The sequence below is a fragment of the Nymphaea colorata genome, chromosome 4 (genome assembly GCF_008831285.2).
Source record: "Nymphaea colorata isolate Beijing-Zhang1983 chromosome 4, ASM883128v2, whole genome shotgun sequence".
Classification (NCBI taxonomy): Eukaryota; Viridiplantae; Streptophyta; class Magnoliopsida; order Nymphaeales; family Nymphaeaceae; genus Nymphaea; species Nymphaea colorata.
In genome coordinates this window covers 1,596,753-1,612,908 of record NC_045141.1, presented here as the reverse complement: position 1 = coordinate 1,612,908, position 16,156 = coordinate 1,596,753, and the positions used below count along the sequence as shown (strand labels likewise).

Genomic DNA, 16,156 nt, shown 5'->3' with positions numbered 1-16,156 from the left:
CAATAAACCATAGACAATTGCAGTAAGCTTTGCATACCAAACTGTAGTTTTAGCTTGTACCATTCTTTTATGACAAAGATTCATAGGGATCGTCTCTTCCAATTTCAGAGATTATCTCCTTTGTATGCTCTTGAATGATGATCTTCTTGAATAATAGGATTCGATCATGCTATAAATAGAGGGCTATCCAAAACAAAACAATAGCTCTATGATAGAAACTAGGACATAACAAATAAAATATGAAAAAATAAGTATAAGCAATTTACTGCAAAACAAGACCTACCTTATCATAGTGAGATATAAATGCTAGGAACATGGTAGTAACATAGATGCAAGTGTGTAGCTTGATTCATATAGGTACAACGTTTAACAACATTTGTTTTCTGTATGTGAAGAAAGCTTCTTAAGAAAGAAATCCTTTTGGTAAGTCTTATAAATGCCTAAATGTTGGTGTGTGTGCACGACAACTAGAGTTCAAAAGATAGAAAAGCCAATAAATCACCATCTTACAAACGGTTTGAAGCTATGAAAGAAAAAACCAAATGCACTTCACTATGTGAGAGAGAAAGCGATTAGTCATGGTAGGAACAAGATATGACAATGTAATCCTTAGCATTATTATCTAAATGCGTAAACAAAAAAATCATATTCATGGCACTACTTGGCACCATCATATCAGCAAGAAAGAATGCATAGAGAAGCTTAGATGGAAGATGTATCTAATAAAAATAACAAATAAATAAATCGCCTTTATTGGAACAAGTGTTAGGAACATGCTAATAGAAAATCTGAACACAGTACACAACATCTTGAGATTGTAAAGGGTATCATTCTAAAAGAGCACAAAATTTTCAAAGTAAAATGACAAAATTGATACTAGTGAGGGTTTCACATGCATGGACTCTGAACATCCAAACTACAACAAAATGCTACCGTTTAATAAACTACAACAATAGAAAGGCTTTCTTTTTCTTTCTTGGTAGAGAGAGATACAAAAAGGTTGTATAATAATGAAATAAATAAAGGCTAGCATGTTAAAGATGCAGATGTTAGATCAGTTAGTATGTTTTGGTTCTTTAAGGTGAACCAAGCAAATTTACAAAGAAAAAGAATTAGAGTAAACCCTATTTAAGATGTCATTTCTTTTAATTCACAACTGAATCCAAATTACATTATAATATATGAAGAACTTGCTTTCAAAATGCATTGATAATGAACATACTTGTGCTTAATTTTTTATTTGATATTTCTTCAAAATCAAATCTCAATCCAAATCTAATTGGATGTCATTTCTTAAATCCAAATGGGATTTTTTTTGCTATATCTGCAAGACTTATTCAAAGTAGTTCAGTTAGATATTGGATCTGAATCTAATCTCCTGATATCTCTAGTGTTAATGGCTAAGTGCAAAATTACCGCTAGATGCAACTCATTCATATAATGTTGTTAGTATGTGTAGCAATAGTTCAAGGAGCAAAATAACAATTTCATGTGGGTCATCAACATGACAACCTTCAAATTCCTTGCTGCCAATGGCAGTAATCAGTTTATATTTGTTTAATCAATTACCGGTGAATCGACTTTTATTTTTTCTTTTTTGTTATAACTTTTAACTAACTAGTAACTAAACTACAAGCCTAAAGAAGTAATTAATGAATTTTTGTGAAGGCCAATTTTCCCAATATTTGTCATTTGCTGGAGGAGGCTGAGATGAAGTTAAAAGATGTGAGTTCCCCAGTTCGGGTGGAACCAATGCCCTAATAATTGATACCACTAGATTTAATGCTGCCAAGTGCTATCATGGTGAACAGTGCCAGCAAAAGTCCTTTTGGGTGCTGGCATGTCAGTAGCAATAGGCAACATAGCCCCAATCCCATAACCACACCATCAAAACACTTTGCCTTTGCCCCCCCAAACTCTCCTCCCTTCCCTTCATTTTAATTTTGAATGACCTTTCCCCTACCTTCTATGTATTACTTAAGTAGCTAGCTAACTAGGCAACCCCACCAACCAATCCCTCATCTCTTTTCTTCCCTCCCCTACTCTCAGGAAAATGCTACTATAGAGACTTGAGAAAATTTTTTACAAACAACAAGGCCGATTGTGTTTGGAATCTGCAATCAATAATTCCTTCCCCAAAACTCACACTGTAACGCCTTGGTGTCTTGTAGGTTGGAATGGATCAGGGTCTAGACCCGGGCCTGAGCTCCTCGTGTGAATAGGAAGCTCGATGTAGGGCTCTTCTTTTTCATCTTCCTCTTCGTCGCTCTCTCATCTCACGAGTGTGAAGCCGACGCAGAGACAAAGGAGGCATAAGAAGGAGCAACAGTGGAGGTGCTGTGGCATTGAGCTTCAGGACATGTCTTTCCCCTCATACCAGTGAATTGAAAGCATTGGACATGACAACAACAATCAATCTTTGGCGTTGGTGCTTAGTTGAGTGCGTTGGTGTGGCTGCCAGGAGCACTACAGCAGTTAGGACTCTAAGAATGGGGTGAGTGAGGCCTAATCGAGCCTAACTTGTCTAATGTCTTCTGCTAGTGCATGTATAATTATTATTTGAGCATGCTAGATTCAGGTTTGGATTATTTATAATGCATGTTCGAGACTTTACTATTTTGGGGAAGGTCTAAGACGATTTTGGAGTGATGAATATCTAAGTATATAATTATCTTTTTAGCATGACAGGTTAATTTTTGAAGCAGTTAGGAAGCATGGTAGAGATTTGATGTTGTTGAAAATGTTTAGAAGCATTTTAGCGAACTCATGACATATGCTATTGTTGATGTGCATATTGCGTTGCTTGTTGGGAAAGAATATGTATGTTGGAAAGCGTAATTACTGGGAAGATCTCTCAACCAAGAAAGCAAGTGAGAAACGTACTAAGGATAGGTTGAATCAAAGTTTTGAGTTTAATCGTTTGGTCACAACCTCAAGGAGTTGGGAAGAAACCTATTGGAGGTGTTATAGGCCGATAATACCTGTTGGCACCCTCTTGAGGCGATGACTTATGTCTCAATGATTATATTTCATACTTGTATAGATTGTAAAGTAAAGCGAGTAGAAAACTTATCACTTGATTATGTTTGCAGGTACACTGGGTACATCGAGTAGACCTTGAGCAACAAGATTCGAAGCTTGAGGTGATTTGGGTATTTTGACAATGCGCATCAAGTATAGCTTATTCCAGTCAAATCCCTGCCTGGGGCCAAAGTTAGAATGTCTTTAAGGATTATGTGATTGTATTGTGTTGAATGAATGGATGCATGTGATTGAATGATTATGAGATTGGTTTTGTTCTTCAAATTACTACGCAATTGCATGTGAGGTGGAGTATCGAGTCGAGTATCTCATTGACCCTGGTTGTGTATTAGAAAACATTCTAAAATGATAATTGCATAGGGCAGCAATGAGCCAATCATGGATCGACACTACTCTCCATGCTTCGGCTAAGTTTTGTATGATGTAATAAATATGTTTGAATTATGTGAATATTGTAATATTTTTGGTATGCATTGCCGTGGGCGTGATGTAATTGAATGAATTTGAAGGGTAAATGTACCGTAAAGTTGTGATGGCTAGCTAAGAGCATTTATTGTGTGTGCAGCCCTCATAGGGAGGTGACTTGAGGTTTGGGTGCACTCATGAAGTTAACTAACCTTGTGGGCTAGCTGGTCTGTTTATAAATGTGTTTTTATAATGATAAGTTAATAAAAAATAATAGATGAGAGGTAGTGAGTTATGGCAATGTGTTTGGGAGATGTACCGCCCTCGCCACTGGCCTTGCATGCTCAGAACGCAAGCAGTGCAAGGCCCTAGGATATCATTGTGTGAAGTGCTTGGAGCATTGGGCTCCCGCCTTCTCAACCTAGGTTTCCTAGTAAAAGCTGAACAACTCTCCTTGAAATTCACACATCCATCGACGAGTGCTCTATCACTGCAGCGTGAATTGATTCATACCGTTTCGAGCCACCACGGTCTCTTGATTGTAGGTCATGCATGGTGTGCACATGCCTATGTTTGCACAACAGAAACTGTCAATTTACTAAAACTAATGCAAATGAAATTATTGTAAATAAAAAGCACGTGAATGAAGTGTACGTGAATGAAGTGTACGTAAATGAAGTGAATATGCATGAAGTGAATGTGAATATTAAATATGTTAATTGTGTTCATTGAGCGGTCTCTACATGATGTGGTATACTTGAGGGACTTCCATGACAAGTCATGTGATTGCATGCTCCTATCATGACATGATAGTGTTTTGTTTTCATATTTGTTATATTTTATATTTGAGCCATTACTTTAGAGGGTTAGAGATTTATCTGGTTTGTTGCAATACTGCGAAGGCTAAGCCTCCTGTTGTTTACTTTTTCAGGTTTTGGTGGACTTGAAACAACATATTGATCAGATGGCTCAACTCACATCCTACTGGAGAACTTTTGGGTCTATTGTAGTGTATTGTAATGCCATGTGTCATGTTTTGGGTCTCATGGATGTTTTATTTTGTTAGACATCAATGTTGTTGTTTTGGGACATTTTTGTCATGTGTATCACTAAGGAATATGAAGTAATTTTGTATGAACTGAAATTTACTACATAATGAAAAGTTTACCCTATTGTCTTTTGATATGCATAGCTTCTTTCGAATCGTTGTGTCGTCGCACCTTGATGTTTTAACAAAAAAAATTATTTGGGGCTAAAAAGGTTGGGATGTGACAGTTTTGCTATTAGAGCTATGGAAAAACCCCACTATAGATGTGAGCTAAAGTATATCTGCGAAGTCATGTTGCCCAGGTACGTGCTACTTGATTGAGCTCTTATTGTAGTTTTGATTTTCACTGGGACATATAAGTATACGATGGATTGACGTTTTGATGATTGTGATGATGCACCTTTGTGATTTGACTTAAAAGACTTGTCATAGACCTTGTTTTGAAAATAAAGGTTCATGATTGTACAGATGGAGTACCAACATATGGGTAAGAAGCAAGATGGGCCGGCTATAGAGGCACAGAAAGAGCCAAGTTCGGCCCATTCAAATGCACATAACCCATTGGATGATAGTACGTCAGGGCAACCATTCGCCCAGACTAGTGTGGGTGCCCAAGCACCACCAATGCAGACTCCACCCTTGTATCAGCAGACTATATTACTAACGATTTTGTAGACACCGACCTCCTTAGTATAGTTGATGGTTAGTAATCAAAGGAGTCATGCATCTCCTACAGGAGACACCACTACACAACCTAAGGAGAAGGCAACTTCGGTGTTGTTCAAGTAGTTTATGTCGATGCAGCCGCTTGTCTTTACTGAAGATGCCAGCCTAGAAGCCGCAGAGGAGTGGATTGAAGAGGTAGAGTGCATTTTGAGTTTCTCAAGATGCCGGAAGGAGATAAAGTAAACTATAGCTCATATTTATTGAAAGGAAACGATGGTGGCAATCAACCCAGAGATTCGGTTCACAGGACAATAGTGGATCTCATGGAAGCAATTTAGAGATTCGTACTTTAACACTTACTTCCCAACACATATCAGAAACAAAAAATGCAAGAGTTCCTTGGGTTGCAACAAAACCATATGAGCTTGGAAGAATATGTTACTAAGTATTGACACTTAAATGTGTATTTCCCATATCTCTATACCACAGATGAGACCAGAGCAGACAAGTTTGTACATGAACTGCGTGTCGAACTGCGAAGCAAGGTGATGTCAGCTGGCCTCATGATTTAGACGAGGCGGTCACCATGGTTAGACGCATGGAGGAGGATTGAGCAAGGATACTAAAGGACCATTACAAGGAGACAAGCCAACACACACACATGGTGGGTGGATGCAGGCCAAGCACTACAACTTTGCAGGCAGAGTAAAGTTTTATGGGAAGCATGATGATAGAGTATTCAGGTGGAACAAGCTTACCCACAGTGGCACCACATAGGGGGCAATGACTACTCTGACTCTACCGAGGTGGCCTACTTGCTCATGTGTGCACCCCAAGAAGCCAAGCTATCGGAAGACCAGAGCGTGTTTACACTGTGAAAAGATGAGACATTTCATCAAAGATTGTCCCACAATGCGACAAAAAGAGTTGAAGAAGCCCGAAGCTGGTCCTTCTAGTGCAGAATAGATGATTGGATGTGTCTATGCGGCTACCATGGAGGAGCTTCAGGCACACGATCTTATTAATGGTACATTACTTGTTGGTTCTCACATTGCTAGAGTGTTGTTTGATGTAGGGGTGACTCATTCTTTCATATCTAGTCGATTTGCCACTTCACTAGAAGTGTCAGTTAGGATGATGTCGTATATTTTAAAAGTGGGCAGCACTATGCATAATCAAGATTTATGTAGCCAGTATCTACCTGATGTAGATGCAAAGACTCATCAACATTATATACCTGCATAGTTGGTGATCATAAATCTCAATGGGTTCGATGTTATTCTAACCATGGATTGACTATATATGCATTATGCCATTATAGATTGTAGATACAAGCAACTACAGTTGTTGACTCATGAGGTGTAGCCGATGGACCATGCTCGAAAAGGCAGTCGAACTGATAAGATAATGGTGTCTGCACTAAAGGCTAAACAATTGTTAGAAAAGGGGAGTGTTTCATTCTTGGTCAACGTAATGGCCAGTGAGACTAAACTGATGAAGTTAAAGGATGTTGTTATTGTGAGTGAGAACCTCGATGTGTTTCTTGAAGAGCTATCGAGTTTGCCTTCAACACGAGAAGTTGAATTCAAAATAGAGTTGTTATCAGGGACAACTCCTATTTCTAAGACACCATATAATATGAGACCATTAGAGTTAAAAGAATTGAAGAATCAATTATAGAAGCCCTTAGATAAAGGCTTCATTCGACCCAGCATGTCACCTTGGGAAGCACCCATGTTGTTTGTTAAGAAGAATGATGGAACGATGCACTTTTGTATAGATTACCACATATTAAATCAAGTCATCATCAAGAATAAGTATCAACTTCTTAAAATTGAAGACTTGTTTGATCATGGATTGGAGCTAGTCCGGACCCGGACCCAAAGTCCAGGCGTGAAGGGGAGCCCGACGTTGGCTCTCTCTTCCTTTCCGTCTCTTCTCCCTTACTGCAGAACCTCCCTCTTCTTCGTTCTCTCATCTCTCACCGTTCTTGCGACAGAGAAGCAGGCATCGACGATAGAGGTGGAGGGCGACGCTCGGGTAAGCCCTCTCGAATCCTCTTTGCTTTCATCTTTCTTCTTTCCTCTTCTTTCTCCTTCTCCCTCCTTCGCTGCATTCTCAACCCTCTGCCCACACCCTCTTCCCTCTCGCACGACCTCTCCCTTGCCCAGCCTTCACTCTCTCATGCTATCTGCCTCTTCCGCCTCTCTCACGCCTTCTCACCCCCCATCTGTCTCTCCTCTCTATTTGAGCCCTCTCTGCCCACGTTCTCTCTCTCCTGCCACGTTTCCCCTCTCCTGCTCATGCAGTCTCTCTCTCCCTCACCCGAACACTGGGTTTCTCCTCTCTCACTGTCTCCCTCACGTGTGCAGCCTCACTCCCATCCTTTCGTGCCCTTTTTCTCCCATTTGACTTTAGCCTCCTCCCTCGCAGCTACGGGAGGTCCTGCTCAAACAGCAGACCCTTCTTTTGACCTTTTTTTTCACTAAATCTCACCCTAATTACGATTATGTGATCGGATTTCAGCTTGGGGGACTGGTCTTCCCTCTCATAACAGCGACTGGTAGGTCTTGGTGGTGGCGGCATTGAAGGATTTTAGCGGCTTGGAGACCACTTGGACTCGTGAGGTGGCTGCCGGAAGCATCACAACAGTTTGAGCTCTTGAGTTGGGGTGAGCAAGATCTAATTGAGCTTAGATTATTGAGTAATATTTATTAGAACATGTATAATTATTGTTTAAGCATGCTAAACTCATGATTTGATGTTTTGGATAGCTTTTTAGCGATGTTGTTATTTTGGGGAAGTTTATGACTATTTGTGAGAAGAACAAGAATCCATGTGTATATCTATCTCTTTAGCATGAGTTGTTGATTTTTGAAGCTATTGGAAAACATGGTAGAGGTTGGACATAGTTGAGGAGAGATAGGACTGTTACTACAACTTGCGGTTCATACTATTGCGACGGGCGTAATTCTTGGTTAGTTGGAGAAGAGCATGCAAGTTGAGGGTATTGGGTAGGCACCTCAACTAAAGAAAGCTTTTGAGAAGTGTGTTCGTGATGGGTTGATCGAAGCTTTGAGTTTAAATGTTTGGTCACAACCTCAAAGGATTGGAAAGAGTCCTATTGGAGGGTTTTGTGAGTCGATACTACTCGTCAACAACCTTTTGAGTCATTGACATGCCTCAATGATTATATTTTTACACTTGTATGAATTGTATAGCGGAGCGAGTGTAGAACTTAACTTTTCTTTGTGTTTGCAGGTACGCCGGGCACGTCTAATAGACCTTGAGTGACTAGGTTGTAGCTTGAGGTATTTTGGATATCTTGGCGACGTGCGACAGGTATGGTGGCATTCCAGGCAAATCCCAGCCTGGGGCCAACTAGACTGTGTGTTTTGAGGATCGTTGGATCCTATGACCATGATGTGATTGAATGATTGTATACATGAGAATTGAATGTTTATGTGATAAGTTTTGTTTTGAAAACTACTACGTAATTGCATGTGCATGCTAGAATTGATAACTGCTTAGGACAGATAAGGTGGGGTATCGAGTCGAGTGTCTAATCGACCCCAACTGTGCATTAGAAAGCATCCTAGAATGATAACTGCATAAGACATCTACGAGCTAATCACGGATCGAGATAACTCTCTGTGGTTTGACTAAGTTTTGAAAGATATGATTGATGTGATAAGTGATGTGAATGTTGTAATGTTTTCATATGCTTTGCCTTGGGTATGATACAAATGAATGGAATTGAAGGGTAGTTATACCCGTATTGCTATGACGGCTAGCTAAGAATGTTAATTATATATGTAGCCCTCGTGTAGAGGCATTTGGAGGAATGGGGCACTCGTTGAGTGAACCAACCTCATGAGCTAGTTGATCATCTTGTGATTGTGTTTTCATAATGTTAAATAAGAAATTATAAGAGATGAGAGGCCAGTGGGTTGTGGCAATGTGTTTGGGAGACGTCCCGCTTTCGCCACTGGTCTCGCCCGTTCGGAGCGCAGGCGGTGCAAGGCCCCAGGGTACTGTTGTGTGTTGTGCTTGGAGTGTTAGGCTCCCGCCTTCCCAACCTGGGTGTCCTAGGGAAGACTGAGTATCTCTCCTTGGAATTCACACATCCATGGATGAGTGCTCTACCGCTGCAGCGTGAATGGATCCATATCGATTCGGGCCACCACGGGGGTTGTCTCCCGACTGTAGGCCACCCGCGGTGTGCACGTGCCTTTGTATTGCACCTACATCAACTGTCAATTCACTAAAGCTAATGTAAATGATTAGAATGAGAATGATATGTTATGCAGAGTTGTATGTTATTTGTGATTAGATCATATCTGACCCCTTACCTAGAGGTTTAGGGATTTTTTTGGTTTGTTACCATACTGCGAAGGCTAAGCCTTCAGTTGTTTTTCTTTTTCAGGTTTTGGCGGATCAGGGGCAGCAAATTGATCAGATGGCTTCACTCACATCCTGCTGGGTAGGTTTTGGGTCAAATGTCGTGCTGGCACGTCTTGTTTTGGTTTTATTGATGCCTGGTTTTTGTTAGGCATCAATGTTGTGATTTTGGGGCATTTTTGGTCATGTGTACAGAGGAATTGAAATTCTTATATAATGGAAAGCTTGTCCCATTGTTTTGAATTTCTTGGCTCATCTCATTTTGAATTGTTGTGTCATCGCACCTCAATGTTTTATGTTAAGAAAAAAAAAATTTCTTTTGAGGGTCAAAATGGTTGGGGTGTGACAACTTTGGTATCAGAGCCAGGGCAAACCCCACTATGAATGTGAGTTAATGCCTATCTGTGAAACCGTGTTGCCTATGTACGTGCTATTTGAGTTCACTTTTATTGAAGTTTTAATTTTACTAAGATGTATATATATATATACGTATATAATGAAGTGATGTTTTGATGATTGTGATGCATCTTTGCAAATGGGACTTGTAAGAGTTGTCTCAAACTTTGTAATAAGCATGAGAGTTCTTATTTGTACAGATGGAGTACCAACGAAGGGGTAAGAAGCGACATGGGCCGTCTACAGAGACACAAAGAGAGCCAAGTCCGGGCCATTCTGATGCACATACCCCACATGATGACAGTACGTCAGGGCACCAGTATGCCCAGATGGGTGGGGGTGCTCAAACCCCACTGAGACAGACTCCACTTGTGGATCAGCAGGCTATATTGCTGACAACGTTGCAGACGCTGACCGTACTAGTACAGTCGATGGTCGGTAATCAGAGAAGCCAAGCATCTCCTACAGGAGACACCACCGCACCACCTAAGGAGAAAGCAACGATGGTGTCATTCAAGCATTTTATGTCGATGCAGCCGCCTATCTTTACTGGAGATGGCAATCTAGACAAGGCAGAAGAATAGATTGAAGAGGTTGAACGTATCTTTGAGGTTCTAAAGGTGCCAGAAGGTGACAAAGTAAACTATGGCTCGTATATGCTTAAAGGTGATGCCAAAAGATGGTGGCAATCGACCCGTGAGATCGGGTTTGCAAACCAGCAGTCTATCTCTTGGAAGCAGTTCAGAGATTCGTTCTTCAGCACATACTTCCCAGCTCATGCCCGAAACAAGAAGATGCAAGAGTTTCTTGAATTGCAACAAAAATCATTTGAGCTTGGAGGAATATGTTACTAAGTATCGACACTTGGAGGTGTATTGCCTGCACCTCTACACCACAGATGAGGCCAGAGCCGACAAGTTTGTACATGGGTTGCATGATGGACTATGAGGCAGAGTTATGTCAAGCAGACCTCGCGACTTGGACGAGGCGGTCACTATGGCAAGACACATGAAAGAAGATTGGGCTAGGACTCAGAAAGACCATCAGAAGAAGACTACCCAACACACACAGGGTGGACGTATGCCAGTCAAGCACCACCACTTTGTAGGCAGGGCTAGGCCTTATGAGAGGCGTGATGATCGAACATTCAGGCGGAGCAGGCCAAACCGCAGTGACGTCATACAGGGGGCAGTGACTACTCTGACTCTACCGAAGTGCCCTACTTGTTCACGTGTGCACCCCAGAAAGCCATGTTGTCGGATAACCGGGGCGTGTTTACACTATGGAGGGATGAGGCACTTCATCAAAGATTGCCCCATCATGGCCGGAAAAGAGTCGAAGAAGCAGGAGGCCAGATCTTCTAATGCACAAAGGACAATCAGACGTGTCTATGCAACTACCGTGGAGGAGCTGCAGGCCCACGACCTTATTGAAGGTACTTTGCTTGTTGGTTCTCATATTGCTAGAGTGTTGTTTGATGCAGGGGCGACTCATTCGTTTATATCTAGTCGATTTGCCTCTTCACTAGAAGTGTCGGCTAGGATGATGCCGTATGTTTTGAAAGTGGCCAGTCCTATGCATGCCCAAGAGTCGTGTACTGAGTATCAACCTGATGTAGATGTGGAGATACATCAACACCACTTATCGGCACAGTTGGTAATCATTAGTCTGACTGGGTTTGATGATATTTTGGGCATGGATTATATGCGTATTATGCCAACATAGATTACAGAAAAAAGCAGATACTATTGTTGACTCTTGAGATGCAACCCGTGGAATTCCAAGCTCGTAAAGCTAGTCGAACTGATAAGATAATGGTGTCTGCGCTAAAGGCTAAAAGACTGTTAGAAAAGGGAAGCGTTGCATTCCTGGTCAACGTGTTGACCAGTGTGACTGAGCCAGTGAAGTTACAAGATGTTGCCATTGTGAATGAGTACCCTGATGTGTTTCTTGAAGAGCTATCGAGTTTGCCTTCAACGCGGGAAGTAGAATTCAAGATAGAGTTGTTGTCAGGGACAACTCCCATTTCTAAGGCACCATACCGAATGGCACCAGCAGAGTTAGAAGAACTGAGGAGACAATTGCAGGAGCTCTTGGATAAGGGCTTCATTCGAACTAGTGTGTCACCTTGGGGAGCACCTGTATTGTTTGTTAAGAAAAAGGACGGAACAATGCGCTTGTGCATAGATTACCGCATGTTGAATCATGTCACCATCAAGAATAAGTATCTGCTTCCTAGAATTGAAGACTTGTTTGATCAGCTCAATAATGCAAAGGTGTTCTCCAAGATTGATTTGAGGACAAGTTATCATCAACTCTTGATACGAGAAGAAGATGTTGCTAAGACAGCTTTTCGAACTAGATATGGGCACTATGAATTCAGGGTCATGCCTTTTGGATTGACCAATGCTCCCGCAACGTTCATGGACCTCATGAATTGGGTCTTTCAAGCCTACTTGGACCGGTTTGTTATTGTTTTTGTTGACGATATTCTGGTGTACTCAGATAGCGAGGCAGAGTATAGAGATCACTTAAGGAGTGTGTTGAGTATTTTGCGCAAGCATAAGTTATATTCCAAGTATGCGAAATGTGAATTTTGGTTAGAGAAGGTAAACTTTCTTGGTCATGTGATCTCGAAGGATGAAGTTTCTGTCGATCCAGCTAAGGCGTCAGCTGTATAGGGCTGGAAGACACCGTGCAATGTAACTGAGGTTAGGAGCTTTTTGGGTTTGGTAGGATACTATCGTAGGTTTATACAAGACTTTTCGAAAATAGCTACGCTCATGACTAAGCTATTGAGAAAAGAAGTGAAGTTCGTTTGGAATGAAGAGTGCGAAAAGAGTTTCCAAACTTTGAAGGATAAGCTTACTACCGCCCCTATTTTGACACTTCCATCGGGTCATTCAGGGTTTGTTGTGTACACTGATGCATTTGGAATTGGTTATGTCTGTGTATTGATGCAACATGGTCGTGTGGTGGCTTATGCATCGAGACAATTGAAGGACCATGAGAAACATTATCCCACTCATGATTTGGAGTTGGGAGCGGTTGTGTTTGCATTCAAGGTATGGAGACACTATCTCTATGGGGCAATATTTGAGGTGTTTACAGACCACAAGTCATTGAAGTACATATTCTCCCAGAAGGATCTCAACCTGAGACAAAGAAGATGGATTGAGTACTTGAAGTGATTTCAAAATATCATATCATCCAGGAAAAGCGAATGTGGTGGCTGATGCTTTGAGCAGACAAGCTAAGACAACTATGTGCAATATGTTGACTCGTTCTTGGACATTGTTGCAAGATTTGATAGCATGACAGCCTCACCTAGGTGACGAGAACAGAGCGACAATGACTGCCTTAAGACGGCACCCTCTGTTAGAATAGTTGGCCATGAAGCAAAAGGAAGATCCTGATTTTGCTAAAAACATGGAAGAAAGTAAGAAGATAGATTCTCTTTGGCATCAAGATGAAGATGATTCATTGCGGTTTCGACAAAGATTGTGGGTCCCTAGAGATGAAGGGGTAAAGCGTCAGTTGCTTGATGAAGCTCAAAAATCCAAATTTTCCATACACCCAGGCAATACAAAAATGTTTTAGGATATGAAGAGAAATTTCTGGTGGTTTGGAATGAAGCGCAAAATTGCATAATACGTGACCAAATGCTTAGTTTGTCAGCAGGTCAAAGCAGAGCATCAACGACCAGGAGGCTTGTTGCAGAGGATTGATATTCCAGTATGAAAATGGGAGGACATTACGATGGATTTTGTGGTTGGCTTGCCTCACACTAGAAGACAACATGATGCCATATGGGTAATTGTTGATCAACTTACGAAGTCCGCCCATTTTCTACCAATAAGAATCAGTCAATCATTGGAGAGTCTCGTAGAGTTATACATTGGGGAGATAGTGAGATTGCACGGCGTGCCAAAGTCCATTATAGCGGATCGAGACTCACGTTTACCTCTAGGTTTTGGGGGCAATTGCAAAAATCTTTGGGTACTAAGCTTAAGCTGAGCACAGCGTTCCACCCCCAAACTGATGGGCAATCTGAGAGGACTATCCAGACATTAGAAGACATGTTACATGCATGTGTTTTGGACTGGAAAGGAAAATGAGATAAATATGCAAAATTGGCAGAGTTTGCATATAATAACAGTTATCACTCTAGTATCAGTGTGACACCTTTTGAGGCCTTGTATGGAAGGCCATGCCGATCGTCAACTTGTTGGACCGAAATGGGTGATGGCAAGATCGAGAACCTTTTGGTATTGCAACACTAGACCGACCAAGTGCAACTGATAAGGAAAAAGTTATTGACTGCTCAGAGTAGGCAAAAGAGTTACGCCGACATTCGACGGAGAGAGTTGGCTTTTGAGGTTGGTGATCATGTGTTCTTGAAGATTTCGCCTACTAAAGGTGTTTTTCGATTTGGTATTAAGGGAAAGTTGAGCCCAAGGTTCGTAGGACCTTTTGAGATATTATAGAAGATTGGAGAGGTGGCATACAGATTGGCACTACCACCTGACTTGAGTGTTCATGATGTTTTCTATGTTTCCATGCTTCGAAAGTACGTATGAGATCCTACACATGTGATTGATTTTCGAGGTATTCAGGTGCATGATGATTTGACAATGGAAGAAAAACTTATTAGAGTTGTGGACCAAAGAGAGCAAGTGCTTCGCACGAAGAAAATTCCTTTAGTGAGGGTAGAATGGCAACACTATGGGTTGAAGGAGAGTACATGGGAACTCGACGAGGAGATGCGAAAGAAATATCCACACTTGTTCTTGCATTGAGGTACGATATAAATTTTGAGGATGAAATTTTATTTACGGAGGGTAGGATGTAACGCTCGTTCTTTTATTTTCAGGTCTGGATTGGAGCTAGTCCGGACCCGGACCCGAAGTCCAGGCGTGAAGGGGAGCCCGACGCTGGCTCTCTCTTCCTCTCTGTCTCTTCTCCCTTACCGCAGAACCTCCCTCTTCTTCGTTCTCTCATCTCTCACCGTTTTTGCGACAGAGAAGCAGGCAGCGATGACAGAGGTGGAGGGCGACGCTCGGGTAAGCCCTCTCGAATCCTCTTTGCTTTCATCTTTCTTCTTCCCTCTTCTTTCTCCTTCTCCCTCCTTCGCTGCATTCTCGACCCTCTGCCCACACCCTCTTCCCTCTCGCACGGCCTCCCCCTTGCCCAGCCTTCACTCTCTCATGCTATCTCCCTCTTCCGCCTGTCTCATGCCTTCTCACCCTCCCCGTCTGTCTCTCCTCTCTATTTGAACCCTCTCTGCCCACATTCTCTCTCTCCTGCCACGTTTCCCCTCTCCTGCTCATGCAGTCTCTCTCTCCCTCACCCGAACACTGGGTTTCTCCTCTCTCACTGTCTCCCTCACGTGTGCAGCCTCACTCCCATCCTTTCGTGCCCTTTTTCTCCCATTTGACTTTAGCCTCCTCCCTCGCAGCTACGGGAGGTCCTGCTCAAACGGCAGACCCTTCTTTTGACCTTTTTTTTTCCACTAAATCTCACCCTATTTATGATTATGTGATCGGATTTCAGCTTGGAGACTGGTCTTCCCTCTCATAACAGCGACTGGTAGGCCTTGGTGGTGGCGGCATTGAAGGATTTTAGCCACTTGGAGACCACTTGGACTCGTGAGGTGGCTGCCAAAAGCATCGCAGCAGTTTGAGCTCTTGAATTGGGGTGAGCAAGACCTAATCGAGTTTAGATTGTTGAGTAATATTTATTAGAGCATGTATAATTATTGTTTAAGCATGCTAGACTCATGATTTGATGTTTTGGATAGCTTTTTAGCGATGTTATTTTGGGGAAGTTTATGACTATTTGTGAGAAGAACAAGAATCCATGTGTATATCTATCTCTTTAGCATGAGTTGTTGATTTTTAAAGCTATTGGAAAACATGGTAGAGGTTGGACGTGGTTGAGGAGAGATAGAACTATTACTACAACTTGCGGTTCATACTATTGCGACAGGCGTAATTCTTGGTTAGTTGGAGAAGAGCATGCAAGTTGGGGGTATTGGGTAGGCACCTCAACTAAAGAAAGCTTTTGAGAAGTGTGTTAGTGATGAGTTGATCGAAGCTTTGAGTTTAGATGTTTGGTCACAACCTCAAAGGATTGGAAAGAGGCCTATTGGAGGGTTTTGTGAGTCGATACTACTCGTCGACACCCTTTTGAGGCATT

General features: G+C 41.9%; 1 protein-coding gene across 1 annotated transcript; it reads left to right on the top strand.

Annotated features, from left to right (window-relative positions):
• Nucleotides 1–10,915: 10,915 nt before the first annotated feature.
• LOC116252568 (uncharacterized) lies at nucleotides 10,916–11,683 on the top strand. The gene has a single exon (XM_031626918.1). It carries the CDS (start codon nucleotides 10,916–10,918, stop codon nucleotides 11,681–11,683), a length of 768 nt encoding a protein of 255 aa, XP_031482778.1.
• Nucleotides 11,684–16,156: the final 4,473 nt, after the last annotated feature.